Source organism: Cyprinus carpio, chromosome B19 (genome assembly GCF_018340385.1).
Source record: "Cyprinus carpio isolate SPL01 chromosome B19, ASM1834038v1, whole genome shotgun sequence".
In the NCBI taxonomy this organism is placed as follows: Eukaryota; Metazoa; Chordata; class Actinopteri; order Cypriniformes; family Cyprinidae; genus Cyprinus; species Cyprinus carpio.
In genome coordinates, this window is record NC_056615.1 from 11,026,421 (window position 1) to 11,043,182 (window position 16,762).

A 16,762-nucleotide genomic window follows, 5' to 3' on the forward strand; every position below is an offset into this window, starting at 1 on the left:
TTGTGAAATTTGTTGCCTGTTATCATTTTCATAGCCAAACAGATTAAACTCTAAATGTCTGAAAGGCACATTGTTTTAGCTTAATTAGAAATGATGCGCAATAACTTGAAAGGAAAGTGAACTTTATTCACATACAGGGTTATTATAGCTAGGTGGCAGTGTTTATTTTGCTGTAATGTTGTAAGTCGATGGCCAAAAAAAAAACAAAAAAAACAATGTACAATATGATTCAACTTAATTGTAGAATGTCAAGTCCTTACTCACGACTGAATGTTTCAAAGAACCCAGCTAGCCTTTATGACACTCGAGGCCACTTTGGGTATGTTTACGTTCACTTGGGCTCAGGTGGGCAATTTACATCACATATCACCTCAGAGGTGACAGTATATAGGTTATTGAACGCGTTAACAGCTCCCTTGTCGGTCTGTCGGTCGCTTGTATTTTGAGAGAACATCGCTCACAGTGAAGAATGTTTTCTGCCTGTGTCGCGCGCGCTCACACACGCGCGCACGCATACATGCACAGCGCGGCCAGCGCGCGAAAGAAGTGAAGCGCATCCGCCGAGGCAGCAGCATCGGAGTAGCACGGATATTCTCGCTCGGATTGCTTTTACATACCAGGGCTAGCCCTCATCTATGTGCTTCTCACATGGGGGTGCAACTCCTCAACTGCTTGGAATATATTCGGCTCTTACGTTTACATTCGCAATAACAGTCGACTCAAATCAAAGAGCGCGCACCTCTGCGTAACGCACAGACGGTGGATGGTGATGTGCGCATTCGGTGGTGTATTGGAAATGAAAGGAAGGATTGCATCGGACAGAATTTGACAAGGACCTGTAAAAGGGGAAGCAGCTTAGTTTATAACCCCTGCGACTAGACACCTTTTGGTTTTACGCATCATTTCTACTCTTTTGATCGAGTGCGCGAGAGCCTGTACTATTGCATATCATGTCATTTCTCTTTGACTGATCGCAGCATCCAAGAGGAACCTAAAGATTGCGATGCCAGGACAGTGAGAAGGTGGATCTCAGTTGTTCGGTAGCATGGCTCCGTTCCGGAGGGACTGCAGATGTGACATGATCTTTCTGTCGGGATGCCTACTCCTGTCCGTTTTGGGATTTCATCCTACATTGGCGAAGGTCTGCAACGATTACACGAGGCACGGCCTGGACAACAACTGGTACACGAGAGATGGTGAGAAGTTGCCCATCATGGTCCTGATGCCGATGAATGAATCAGCGCTGATGAGCAGCATCAGTCAAGGCATCGAGCCAGCCGTTCAGCTGGCCATCCAGCACATCCGCGAGTCCAGGCAGTACTCCTTCTCGCTCATCACCAAAATCTACGACACGGAGGTAAATGCGTGCCTTAACGTCTGCGTGCATGTTGCGGGGCTAAACTGCGGGCAGTGTGCGTTCGGCGCGCGCTCATGTGGAAAACGCGATTATTCTGGGGTTTGTGCGGTGTCCTGGCGCGATTGTTTCCTATCAGATGTTTGGAGGCAAAACCGAACAAGTTTGTGCTAGTAAAGTGTACACATGTGTGTAGACAAGGTGCATGTTTCCTTACATAAGTTACCTACAGAAAATCAGCTGTCGTGCTCATTTGCGTAAACGGGTCGGTATTAATCCTCGTTTTGTCAGTGGTTTGTGGCTGGTTTATTCAGCACTATGAGTTCTGCATCCATTAGAAATTCAGATGTGAGCTGGTACACAGAGATGTTAATTCATGTAAACAAACATGTATATGAAACTATATTAGGGGTCAGTTTTTAAACCCTGCTGAAAAAAAACAACAACCTTAAACCAGCCTAAAATGGTTTACAGGTCTTAGCCGGTTTCAGCTGATCTCCCAATCTGACCAGCTGAAAAGTGCCCAAGAGTAAGTAGACTGGCCTGGAGGGAACAGCTAAGACCAGTAATATAGATTAGGCTGGTTTAAGATGTTTTTTTCTCTCCCTCCAGCAGGGTAGTGTTGGTTTTCTGTACACCTGAAGATGGCAGTCATTAATTTACCTGTCTTTTTTCTCTATATGAGCTAAGGTCTTCGAGGATAAATACAAATTTTGAGTACTTCATACTAATTTTAGGTCTCAATAATTCCAAATGGAATGATGAAGTTAACATTTTGTTATTCATGTCCTTGATATTGTCATATTGATGTTCAACGTACTGCACAATCTTTTAATATGACGTGATAGTTCATAGTTCCTAAGCATTGATAACATATATTGAAATTTTGGCTTAGTTAATGAGAAGCTCAATAAAACTGTGACTAACTTGTTAATTGACTTACAAAGGTACAACCTATTAAATAACACTGTAGTGTAGGCAAAGGGTAGGCCCACAGGTAATTCTTTTAATGAAGTGTATATTAAATTTCATGCTCTTATGGGTTGTTTTAAACAGTAACGGTGGAGAAAATGTGAAAATGACTCCTTCATGCACAAGGCACTTTTTGGCCTCTCACCATGTACTATTTGTGGTAGTGTGATAACCTGGGGAGATGAGGAGCTAATCAATCGGTATTTATCACCATACTTTCATACGTGTGACAACAGGGAAATGAGAAAGCGCGGGAAAATGGGTAGCTAGATGTTTGCGTAATTACCAAAGTGTAAATTACCAAGGCGTTAAAATATCTTTGGAAGCTATCTAGCTAGATTTAAATCAGACTGTCACTACGTGTTCTGCACATGCTTTAAGCTGAATCGTTTGAGATGAGCATGAAGATCCATGACCCCTGATGTCCGGTGATGCCTTGGCAATCTATTGTGCATTGATTGTCATATTGATTTACCAGTGTTTTGTTAAACAAAACTGTTTCTTCTTACAAACACCCATTGTTGCTGTCTCTGCTTTTATTCTTATGCTTTTTCATTCATGTATCTGACTTTTGAGTAGACTTTTGAATAATATTACTCTACACTTTCTGTCACAGTCATAATGAGTTGAATATGTCAATAGTTGGCACTTGGCAGCTAATTTTTACAGCAGTAAGATAAACAGAATTGAAGATGAACAGTCAGACATCTGTAGATATAACATGTAAAGCAATAAGCAATGATATATGGCCTCATACATAAAAAATCATGCTTTTGTAAAATAAGGTGCTTGGCATAGAGTTCTTCTGATTGTTTAATTCCAAATATACAAGTTATTGAAGTTTCAGACTTTATATGTATGTTTGTGTATATATACTATATGAATATATATCTATGCACCGATTGCAATTTTCTTGGCCGATTTTTTGTATGATCTGCCGATACCGATTTTTGCCGATTCCAATTTTCTTTCTAAGAACTATAATTGACAGCATATACCAGCAAAAATGTACTTTTCTTCAAAGCAAAATTTTATTTTCATAATAAAATAAATTATTAAACATTACAATTTCCCAAGTTACAGGATCTTCTCTCACTTAAACAACTCTCACTCTCTGTCTTCTTCACTCACAGTAAAAAACTTCCACGGCAACGACATGTTTGCATTAGGGCTGGGTTTTGACACAAATTTCATGATTCGATTCAATTCTCATTCACAAGCTTTCGATTCAATTTGATTACCAATTCAGGTAATCAGGTACAGTACTTGCCAAATTTTCTCAAGGAAAAAAAATCTTTCAACTAATGCTGTAAAATATACATGAAAGTCATTTGGTACTACATTACTATAATATTGAAGGTTAAAATTGTCTGATTTATAAGCTATAGCATACAACTGTTAAGATTACACAATGAAGTTTTTAAAATAATAAAGTTACAATTGCATAATAATATTACTACTTCAATTAATATTTTTTAAATATAAAAACTTAAATGGTGGATGTCATAAAAAATTGATGGATTTATTCAAACATAAATTAAACATAAGAACAGTAAAAATTATAATGAATATGTTATATGGTGCATATATTTAGCAAAATACCCCTCTCTACAGTTTATTTTTCTATCTGACAAATGAGTTTATGCTCACTGAATATGTTTGTTTCTGAGGTAAATGTGACATTATGTGACATTGTTTACAAGCCATTATATTGACGCCTTTGCGCGGCTGAAATACTGATTGAGAGATTACATGAGACAGGATATGGATTGTAAAGTTGTACTTTTTCTTTTAACTTACCTTCGGATGTTTAGTCGTGACTCATGTTTATTTTGAGCTGAAGCTGGTATTAATGTGGAGGATATGATCAGTTCATGTGCGCCTCGCGTTGCTGCGTCTATTGAACTGAGGCACTACAGTGTGATCTGTCACTCCAGATTAAACAGCGCCAAAATGGCATTTATTATTTGAATACTGCAATACAATGGACATAAATTGAAACCTGAGACTTTGTTTCATATTAAAAGCACCAAAGCACAATGCTTATTGTGATTTATTGGATAGGTAGTGCCCTTCAATGGTCTGTCCTTTAACTGAAAACAGACTAGACTAATCGATTCTTGGGATTTAAGAATTGATATCGTTCCATAAAAAAGAGAATCGATTAATATCGAGATATCGATATTTTTTACCCAGCCCTAGTCTGCATGCGGCTGTGAGCACGAGGGCGGCTGTGACGTCAACATCGAGGCCGCGCTCATGCTCACAGCCGCATGTAGATCGGCTCAAAATCGGAAAGACGTGAGACTGATCGGCTGATCACTGATCAGGGCCAATCATGCAGAAAATCGTCCGATTCCAATCCCTGGCCGATCAATCGGTGCATCTCTAATATATATATATATATATATTATCGAAGTGAATATGATTACCAATTAGGGCGGGGCGATATATCTAACGATATGATCATGCGCATCTAGTCAGTAAAGCCGGTTCCGTGATTAGCACTAAATCGCCATCACCTGCTTTTAAATGGAGCGGAATTTAATAGACAGAGCCGTAGTTCACTGACAAGCTACGCAATATCGCGTTCATTATCGAAGGCAATTCATCTGGGATAATGAACGTGATATTGCGTAGCTTGTCAGTGATCTACGGCTCTGTCTATTAAATGCCGCTCCATTTAAAAGCAGGTGATGGCGATTTAGTGCTAATCACGGAACCGGTTTTACTGACTAGATACGCATGATCATATCATTAGATATATCGCCCAGCCCTATTACCAATATCACTTATATCAATATAAAGCGAGATTATTAGTTGTAAAGAATCATGTATAAACATGAACTGCAGTGTGTGTGCAATTCTAATATAATCCTAAATTGCTGGAGTATATTTGTACCAAAAGCCAAAAATACATTGTATGGATCAAAATTATAGATTTTTCTTTTATGCCAAAAATCATTAGGATATTAAGTAAAAATCATGTTCCATGAAGATATTTAGTAAATTTCCTGCTATCAAAACTTAATTTTTGATTAGTAATATTTTATGCTAGGAACTTCATTACAGGGCTCACAAAATTTCAAAATCCCTGGTAGCCCTTTGGACAGGCATTCTTCAGGTTTTGGTAGCCCACAAATTTATTCAACTAGCCTGAATAAAAAAAGACATCAGCTGAACTTTACTGTGGACAAATCAGCATGATCAGCAAAAAACTAGCAGCATATAGAGATGTAACGATTCACAAAACTTACGATGCGATACAATTCACGATACAGATTACACAATACAATTTTCGTACAATTTATTTATATATTTATTTTTTTTACAAAATGAGATTTTTTCATTTTATTATTTCTCAGACAAAATGCTGCATATTTCTTTGTGAATTTGAAGTGTTAAATAAAAAAACTAACTTGAAATTTTAAAACAAATCCCAAATCAAAAAAAAATTATACAACTAAAAGAAATCTCTTCATATAAACAAATGATTTGCCTGTGCTCTATTTAAAATCAGAGGCAACCACTGCATTAGAATTACTATCCAAAAAAGATGCTAAATACATGTTATTTGGATTGTATAATTTCAAAATTTGAAGCAAAAACAGAATAGTCTGATTCTAGCTTTGTGAATGAGATGCAAATGTCACTCTCTGACAGCAGGTGGCACTAATGGAACAGCAGGTATTTATAGGCTGCTGCCGCTTTAAGACTGAATGCACGGATCCAATACAATGATGCACAGGAGATTTCTTTCTCCACTGTATACATTAACTTAAGACATGTGTTTATGAGAATACTTGCAGAGAAAATTATTTTGAGATAATTTTGTTTTCACTCTTTCACTCAGAAACAAATACGCTAGCTCCCTGCAAAAGTTTTAAAAACCTTCATTGTCTGAAACACGGCTCTTTGTGCGCACTTTGAATGAGTACGTGCGGCTCTGAATGCGGGCGAATGGTTTAAAACACTTGAATGTTTAAATTGGCAAGACTTAGAAACAAGTGCAAATGATCAACTACGATCAGTTTTACCTCTACAAGTGAGTGAACAACGCGAATCAAGTTAGGAATTTTATATCACTATTAAAGATATCCCATCGGGCAGGGCGGTGATACATTTTGGTAGTCTGACTGGAAAACACAATAGCCCCGGGACGTCGGGCTAGCTGATGTTTAAAGCCAATTTTAAAGGTGATTTTTTCAATATTTTGATTTTTTTGCACCCTCAGATTCCAGATTTTCAAATAGTTGTATCTCAGCCAAATATTGTCCTATCCTAACAAAGTGCTTATTTGTTCAGCTTTCAGATGATGTCTAAATCTACATTTTGAAAGAAACTGACACTTAAGACTTAAGGTTTTGTGGTCCAGGGTAACATATTTGTTGCTAACACAAAACTGTTGGATTTACAAGCATCTCAAATACTGATGAGCTCTTCAGCTCTTCTTTCTCATAAGAAAGCTAGTTTATGGGGTTTCATTGGATCTACATCATTCTCTTCCATCATTTGGCCCCAGCAAGTATCACCAAACCTGTTTACACACACACAAACTGACACGATATTCGCAAGCAGTAAACAAAGCAAACAGTAGTAGCTGTGCGTATGCATGCAAGGATTTAACAGGGCAGATGTAAGTAATCAGTCCCAGAGCAGAGGCTCTTTATCCCTTTATCCCCTCTCAACGCATCCCCAGGCAGGCAGAACCCATCCGCTCGCTTGCGCCTGGGTGCTGCCGGCCGTGCCCACAGTGCTTAGCCTTTCACAGATCCACTTGAAAGATTTGGAGAGAAATTAAAGAGAGGAGCCCACGTAACATTTGCACTGCAAAGGACCCCCTCAGTATCTCCAGTGGACTGGAGATCATTAGCTGTGCTGAAGGTCACGGTTTGGTCTTAGATCATTCCGACAGCAGGGATGCCCATCGTTTTTGTAGGGGTCCACTTTCATCTGCAGTAAATTATATTGTTTGCCTTTAGTAGTTTTCATCTGCTAAAATAGTGAGCGAGGCACAAATAGAAATGGAAAAAGCATTGATGTACTTTTATTGTGCAATTATCTTGAAAAGGCCTCAACGCTTGTCTGTTGTAGTGCTTATTTACCTGCATACTGATATATCTTTCAGGTCTGTAGACACAGTTTCTCATTTATGGAAGTGTTTTTTTCTTCTTTGTTGTATATAATCGATGTTCCTTATTTATAGGAATGAGAGCCTGTGACTTCAACAATTGCCTCTCATAGAGTTTCAGCAAAAGGAAAGAGAAAAAAAGACCCCAGATCAGCCGCTTATTGCTCAGTTTAAAGCTTTGTGACTGTAGATCTAACGTTCTATGTCTTTTTAAAATGCAAATAAAATTGCAGAAAGCTCTTTCCCTTCATGAGGGGGGCTTGACTCCACTGAAGTGATACTCTTGACCTTTTTGAGCCCAGCTCATGCTACCACCCTGGTGTCATGCGTACAGATATCACTGGAGCTTACGCCTCACAGTGGAGCAAATGCATCTTGTCAGATTTGCACACAGAGTGCAGGGACCCTTGCAGAGCTCTGAGCCCTTGCCATACATTTCTGTTATTCTCAAAAGCCCAAAAGCCCCAAGCTTATGTAAACCATCTTGTCGTGTTGTCGCAATGAGTTACGATTTTTCTAAAAAGCATTGCCATAATAGCTCACATTAAATTAAACTGTAATGTGTCTTAAGATGACAGCGTATTGTATCTTTGAACATCTATACATTGGTTTTGTCACAAAATAAAACTGGTCAAAGGAAGGAATTGATTGAAATTTGTTTAATTTATGTGTTTAGTAGTAAAATTGATGTTGCAGGCTGCTATGATATTTTATCTCTTGATACTGTAACAATATTTGCATGGCAAGAATCAATATTTTAGCTGCATTTTCCCATATTTCTATTTGATGGAAACAATTACCCATCACATTTAATATATATATGTAATATGTAAATTATATTACACTTGTTATACATATTATAGTGTTCAGTTATTATCATTTCTATTATTTATTTTTTCATTTTTTATTTGTTTTATTTTTTCCACTCCTGACAGACTCCAGTTGGATCCTGCTGTGATTTTACGCTTCCCATGGACTCATTACAGCTTTTATGAGCTCTGTAGTCCTGTCATCCTGTGCTTTTTTTATTCACTGTTCGTGTGTAATGAGACTATGTGGACATCAGCTAGGTACCTGCAACTGTTCTTCTGTCTTTTCTGAAATATAGTGGGGAAAATGAGCACTTACAGGTTTAAAGTGTAAAGTAATATCTCTATAGAGTCCTTTATTTATCACACAGTGAGGAAGAATAACAGAGACACTGGAGCCGGAATTCAGTATTTTGTCAAGCTCATGTTGTGATTCAGTGGGTTCAAATAGCTGCCACCCTGTGCTTTTTTGTTGTGCATGCTGATAAACAGAGGCCTTGCCCTTCACAGAGGTCAGGAGGTCAAGATGAGTCATGTGGGTTGACCTGCTGTATAATTTACTGTATTTGGCTGATGTATTACTTTACTAAAATGTCGCTTTTTGTTGTTTAACTAATAGTTGATGTTTGTTGTTGGATTGTGAAATATGGCTCTAATTGCTGACCTTTTACTGAGTCACACTCATAGCCAGCAGTTATTCTAGTCTTATTCTGTTCTGCTGCTCGTTGACCTAGACAGTCACATCTCAAGGACTGAGGTCACTACGCAGTATGATGCTGAACAGGTTTTTAAGCACAATAACAAGGTATTTGCTGTCAAAGTAGGCAGGTCAGGCAGCCAGGTTAGTTTCAAGCCCATAAACCACTCTTTTATTTAAAATGTAAAAAGGAACGTTACTATTAAGATGCATTAAGATGCTTGTGCGAGTGAACTTGTTCTTCAGTCTCCATGTCCTAGTCAATGTCTGATGGATAAAATCAAGCAACCTACTTTTTTTCTCATTGAATATCCTGTTTCATTCATATGAAAGTAAACAGCTTGTGAATGCAATTTCATGTTGACTTTACACATATTAGCCAACTTTTTTAAACGGAAATATATAAAATGCAAAACTCTGCTTTGAACAATGTTCTTCAAAAACTATGTAGTACGTTTAACTAGGAGCTGGGTTTCCAAGCACATTTTACGGTTTCTCTAACTGTGGCATGTTGGCAGGTATTATGGATTATTTTAGAACTGTAATCCTAGAATTATTGATGCTGTTTTTGCTAAATTACATATTTTAGTGATGGAGATTACTTGAGATGTGTTGCTTGACAGATGGTTTATATTTGGTTAGAAAAGTACAAAATGCACCTGTTCCTTAATTCTAGTAACGGTACACATGGACATTCTCATCCGACACATTCCGCAGCTGTTTTTAGAGGTGGCATTCATTTCTTTGATTATCTGGCAGGCTAAATGTGCAAATGTTCCAAAAAGTGCTGGTTTGGCAGATTTGGTTGTACCATAAATGTAAAACAAACGTCCAGCGATTGTTTCTGCTGCTGAGGGCAGTGAGGAAATGGAGTGATTGGATGCCAGAAGAGGAGAAATGAGGGTGGGGACATTTCCAAGCTGATTTCTCTCACTGCCCTCCAAAACGCTGTGGGAAAAATGGACACAGCTTGAGTCTGGCTTCTGGTTGAAACTGAACTGATGAACGTCAGACCTCGACCCTCCCACACTGTTATTCTGAGAGTGGTTTGTCTAAGGGTGTCTGAATGCATGAGATTCATCTAAGGAAACCTGATAAGTGTGTTTTCCACGTTTTGTCTTTGTTGACTATAAACTGTATACTAGCGATTATGTATTTCTGAGATTCAGAGATCGATATAAGCACTGATATGTGTGGATTTATGCAAGTAAATGGACAGTATGACACACCTGTGTATTAATTTGACTCTCAGTGTATGTTTTTTTTTTTTTACTGTAAACAAAATGAAAGTTAATTGAAATGAGAGGATTTAGGTTTTGTCTTTAGAGATTGGCCAAATGCCATGTGAGTGCTGTCTTTCTCCAGGGGCAAGCACTGAGTAATAAGCGTAAAGTTTGCCCTTGTCAGTCCTCCAATTACATTAAATCCTGTGTAATTCCTGGACAGCAAAGGAGCCACTGATGCACAGACAAAATGTGTGTGTGCATAAATGGCGTAAGCAAGCCCATGGGATATGTCTCTCTGAGGATGGACGGATGGTCTGGTCACAGCTGTGCAGTGTGGTGGTCCACAGGCAGATGCTGGCAAGTACCACTGCAAATCCACTGCTCACACGTTCATCCAGTCACTCTCACACACTCAGTACACACTTAGTACACTGAGGACTGATTTTCACTCAGCTGATATTTTTTTTAAACAAAGTCAGACAACTTACATATATATAAATAAATAAAAAAAAAACAAAAAGCAAAATATATATATATATATATATATATATATATATATTAATTTCTTATAGCCAATATAACGTTGTAATAATATAAAACTCCATAATCACGGGAAGAAGGAGGCGGGAACCGGCGGACACTTAAATAAAACTTTAATATTTCCCAATCGCTCCACCGGCCTCGCTCCATTCCCACGGCTCTCGGCCCCACCCCACTCGTCACAAACGTCATTTATTTATTTTTGATATTTAAACTAAAATGAAACAAACTACAATTATTTTAAACCTTACATAAACTGCGATGTTGTAGCATGCTGACAGTGTACTGTGCTTCAAATATATAACAGTTAAATCCCCTTTAATTTCATTCCCTTTAAAGCATAGCAGAACACACTGGTTTCAGCCTGGGTCTGAGCTTATATAGTCCAAAACATGTCTTGAGACCCCTGCATTCTACAGTTAATCTAACTTCCTTTATCAATAATGTGTCTTATGTGAATCCCAAATCTTCTTAACTATATTTCAAGGGTTAGTTCACCCAAAAATGAAAATTCATTAGAAAATAGAAATTAGAAAATTCATTTGAAAAGTCATTAATTACTCACCCTAATGTTGTTCCAACCCCATAAGACCTTCGTTCATCTTCGGAACACAAATGAAGATATTTTTGATGAAATCCGAAAACCTTTTGACCCTCCATAGACAGCAACGCAACTGACAAGTTCAAGGCCCAAAAAAGATAGTAAGGACATTGTTAAAATAGTCCATGTGACTTCAGTGGTTCAACCGTAATGTTATGAAGCTACGAGAATACTTTTTGTGCACAAAGAAATAAAAAATAATGACTTTATTCAACAATTTCTTCTCTTCTGTGTCAGAATTCAATTACATTATCACGACACAGCCTCCCTCTTTGCAAACAAGCCGCAACGTATCCAGGTTCTCTGTCAGAATGTCTGCTCACACATGCATATGCAGCAGAAACTGACACAGAAGCGAAGAATTGTTGTATAATGTTGTTATTTTTTTCTTTGCACACAAAAAGTATTCTCGTAGCTTCATAAAATTACAGCTAAACCACTGATGTCACATAAACTGTTTTAACAATGTTCTTACAGTACTACCTTTCTGGGTCTTGAACGTGTCAGTTGCATTGCTGTTTATGCAGGATCAGAAAGCTCTTGGATTTCATCAAAAATATCTTAATTTGTGTTCCAAAGATGAACGAAGGTCTTACAGGTTTGGAATGACATGACAGTGAGTAATTAATGACAGAATTTTAATTTTTTTGGGTGAACTATCCCTTTAAGATCTGATTACTCAAACTGTTAGATGCATTTGAATACATATTAAAGTTAGGTTTATAAACAAAATCTCTTTAATTGACCCACTTTCATTATCACGTCCATTATCCACGTTGCATTCTATGACTGCAAAGAAATGCAAAGCCTAAATGTTAGTCATCCCAGTCCCATATCCAGCCATAGTATGTCTTTAGTGGGTTCATCCTTAAATGGACAATCTCATAGGCCATTGAGCACAGAGCGCTATGTGGTGGCTGATGGATGGGGGTGGCTTGTAGAGAGAAAGAAGGCCAGTCTCTATCTAATGAAGTATTACTGGAAAGCTGTTATCCACAGGCCTCAGACTGCCTAGACTTAAACCCTCAGTACCCACATTAAATAAAACCAAAATTATCAATTTCCAAAAATCAATCAAGGGCTTCACACTTCTACCCTTTGTACCCAGGTATGGCTGCAGAGGATAGATGAACTGATTTAGTAACTTGCACTGTTCAGTTACAGGGCAAACTCAACTGGTAGAGTGACACACAATTTTTATTTGTGCCTCTAAAATTTTGAGATTGAATCGTGTGTGGTGATGGTTCACATACACTCTAAGGGCAACTTGAATCCAAAATTAGGTCCTCTACAGATTAGGTCTTCAGTGTTTCCTGCACTTCAGTTAGTGGTGCTCCACTGCTGCTGAATCTATAGCAGCACAGCAAGAAAATGAAGAAAATGGTTTTACAATGCATATAGACTGAATTGAATGCAATGTGATAGAGAGTCAGTGTAAGATAATGACAAGAAAACCTTTTTTATTCAACTATCCTCACGAGCTACATGTACTGTATATACCAGGGGTAGGCAATGTCGGTCCTGGAGTGCCAATGTCCTGCAGAGTTTAGCTCTAACCCTAATCAAACACACCTGAACAAGCTAATCAAGGTCTTCAGGATTACTAAGGCTACAGACAAGTGAGGTTTTTTTTTCAGAGTTGGAGCTAAACTCTGCAGGACATCAGCACTCCAGGACCGACATTGCCTACCCCTGGTATATACAAACATACATGAACAGTTTATCCTGATTACTTAAAAATGACTCTTATGAGCTGTAATACTTTTTTGGTCAGTGCAATTCATGAACAAATGACTCTTTTAAATCTGATCTTTTTTTCTGAATAAAAAAGTACAGTGTAACCAGTGTAGTCAGATTCAAAAAGAAATGACTCTTTTGAGATAAATCTTTTTATTCAGTCAGAAACATACAGCCTGACTAATTTAGCATAATTTATGAACAACTGACTCTTTAGCCTGATCATTTTTGTGGATCAACAACATACAGTGTGATCAGCGTAGTATAATTCATCTATTTTGTAGATCAAAAAATACAGCTTGACTAGCATAGTCTGATTCACAAACAAATTAATCTTTTGAATCACTTTAGATACAACATAACAGGCGTATTCCCAGTCCAGTACAAAAGTAAAATTCTGCTAACTAACCTAAACCTAACCCTAACCTAATGTTCTAATAATACTCAAGTTAGTTGACATTTAGTTGAAAATTAATGAGAGTTAGTTGACAGTTTATTATAGTTCGTGGAATGTCTACTGTGGACTATCATCAAAAAATGTAACCCAAATGACACTTAAGACACTTTCAGAAAGACTGAAAACTTACAGGGTGCAGAATTATTCACTGAATGAACTCACTCAATCAACATCTGTCTCACTTAATGAACTGCAAATTATTTTCAGGAACATTTAGTATGTTTTGTGTATCAGAAACAGAATTCTGTAGGAAACACCCTAACATTACAAATGGGCTTGGAGACCTCTGGTATTGGAGTCAGGTGAATTCTGATGTTAACGTCTGCCTCAAGAAATGGTCTGCCATTCAAATGCCCCCTCTGCTCATATTGATTTGATGACTACAGATAAAGTAATGGCAGAATGCCTGCAGTTTCTTGGGCTTTGGCCAAGGACACAGAACACCAACAGTTTTGGCAAGTTCATCATCACAAAGCTCTCGGCATACTGCGTTGCACAACTGGGAGGGAGAAGTTCTGAGCACAAGCACTGAACCATAAGCTAAACATATCGCCTGTCTTGCAGTCTATAATTACACGAAATGGTGGGATGAATAATTGCAGAGACATCGTATAGATGGGCTTCTGACAACGTTTAACAAAGTCCTGAAAAGGCGGACAGGCTGGTTCAGTGCAGTCCTTATGTGAGCAGGGTGTATTAAACGGAGGAGTAAAGTCCTGAGGGTGTGTTTGAGGCTGAGAACCTCTTACCCTTTATTATTACTGACACAGATCAAGTTTTTGGCCAGATTGTGGCCCAAATTAACAGATTTTCTGCAGATGAAACAGGCTGTGGTTCTGCTGGTATATTGAAGATGAAGGTTGTCTGTTTCTGTAATCTAATAGAAGTGATTGTTATTTCATTACTCTGTGTTCTGGATCATTACAGACCATAAGATGCTTCACAAAGAGATTGGGTTCATTCTTCAGTATTAATTGTTTTTCGTATTCCAGATGCCTGCATGACAATTATATGGTGTCATGATTCACCTTGTTTTCTTCATCGCAACACTTTAGATAAGATTAACTGTAATGGCTATTTACTGGACCCATCAGCGACCCATTAGACCCATTGTGGAGTATATTTTGCTATTTAGTATAGATCATCTTCATCTGATCAAAGAAACAAAGTATTAGTTGCATTGTTGGCATCAGATGGTCTCCCATCAGAAACCTACTGCAACCTTTAATGCATTTTCTGTGTTAAAATTGCAAAGAAAGAAAATAGCAACATATGTTTTCTTCCATGTTGTGACATACATCCAAGTGAAGCAAATTATTGAAAAAGAAAAAAGTAGGGTGGAACTTGGTTCTGTTTGTCTGTTGTTGATTGGATGGAGAATAGGGTTGGGTGCTGTCTACAAAATTGTCATCGGACGATGCCGGCTCAACATCGTGATGTCTATTAGCCATCAGCGATGAACAACGGGCATCGTCTATCAGCCCAACCCTAATGAAGACAGATCTCAAGATGGCAGAGGATTGTAAGAAAATGGTTGGGGAAGTTATCTTGGTGTGCAAATGTTGCCTACAGAGTAATTGTCTGATAGAGCAGCTAAAGGCAACAAGTTTGGGTTCAGATTGTGTTGCATTATATTTTTTGACCATACAGTGGAAATTAATGGGAACCAAAACTGTTTCTTCAAAAAATTTTCTTTTATGTTCCACAGAGGACAAAATCCATACAGTTTTGGAATGACATGGAGGTGAGTAAAGAATGACACAATTTTCATTTTTGGGTGAACTTTGAGGTTGTTGGACTACATTTCTTGTTAGAGAGGCAATAGATATGGCTAGAAATAAAGTTGTATTAAACCAGGAATGTTATAATGTTCACATTTTTACTATAGATTACTATAGTACATTGATAAATTCCTTTCTTCAGAAACTGCAGCAATTAGTGGGGCTCTGAAGCTTCTCTCTCAGTTTCCAAAATGTACTCCATGTTCTATCAGGTAGACTGAGGGCAATAGGTGAGAGAGCAGCAATTAGTCAGCTAGCATAATGCTAAACGTCTAACAAGTGAGCTCAAGTTTCACCTCAGTATTATTATGCATTCTGCTCTTGTCCCACAGACACAAACAAACTGCTTTCAGAGCCCCAAACTGTTTTTCCCGCAAACATCACAACAGTGCTTTTACGTTTAACCACGGTTATCACACAGATAAGGCTTAACATTCAGTGGTGACGACCTGTTGCCTCTGAGCCTCTTCGTGTAAAATAAATGAGCGAGTCTCACATTTACCAGATCATTGCTTCTCAGATGTATGAATCAGAATTATACATGCTCCCCTGTGGTTGTTTGCATCTGCCGTCTACATAAATATTATTTATGTGCTCGGGCACTGGACTCTTCTGCTCTGTTGACTCTCCCTCACGCAGGGGAGCTCTATTGATTTCTGCCTGTCCTTTATGCCTGCATTTTGAACTGTATGAATTAGAATTTCTCCTCCACTCTCTGTTTTATCTGCACACACTGCTTTGAAGTGGAAATACCCCAAGGATGAGAAGCACCAATAAACACGACATCAATAAACGGTCACGTTTTGTGTTATTCCGTTAAGGTGCGCACAAAGAAAACAGTTACGCAATGACAAAGAACGAAGGGTAAGATGTGACGAGTGAAATGCAGAGTTCATTCAAACCAGTGTCGTGTCATTTCTTCCACTGAGAATGGAAAGTTTGGCCCATTGTGATGCTGACAACCTGGAAAATAGATTTTCTCGCTCTTACCGTCATGATTAAATAGCGGTTGATAAGATTGCTGTGAGGATGGTCATTTTTCTGCTGCCCTTTCGAGAGAGATTGTTATGGGAGTGGAGAGATCTAAACCCTTGTTTCTCTTTCTTTGATAGAGGGCAAATGTAAATGTCAGTTATGTCAGGCAGCGGAAAGGTCTAGAAGCCTGGGAGAAACTGCTAAATGAGCTCTGACAGCAGAGGAGGGCCTGAAAATCCAGCCAAGGAACGCAAGTACACAAAAACATTATGTGCACCCCAAAAGTGTTCACTGGGTCAGAGCTTATGCTCAATTATTAGCTCTATTCCAAAACCTAGTGAGTTGTTGACCTTTAAGACAATATACACGAACGTTCAAAAGTTGGGGTCAGTAAGATAGAACTTTTTTGATAAAAATTAACTCTTTTATTCAGCCAGGATACATTATAATGATCAAAAGTGTTACAGTTTCCACAAAATGAT

The 16,762-nt window shown here is 38.2% G+C and overlaps 1 protein-coding gene across 1 annotated transcript in view; it reads left to right on the plus strand.

Annotated features, from left to right (window-relative positions):
• The first annotated feature begins 406 nt into the window (after positions 1 to 406).
• Positions 407 to 16,762, plus strand: part of LOC109077127 (gamma-aminobutyric acid (GABA) B receptor, 2) — a 198,575-nt gene continuing 182,219 nt past the window's right edge. Inside the window, exon 1 of the mRNA XM_042745768.1 lies at positions 407 to 1,357. Coding sequence (XP_042601702.1) covers positions 1,046 to 1,357 — 312 coding nt within the window. The 5' untranslated portion in view covers positions 407 to 1,045. The remainder of the gene's footprint in view (positions 1,358 to 16,762) is intronic.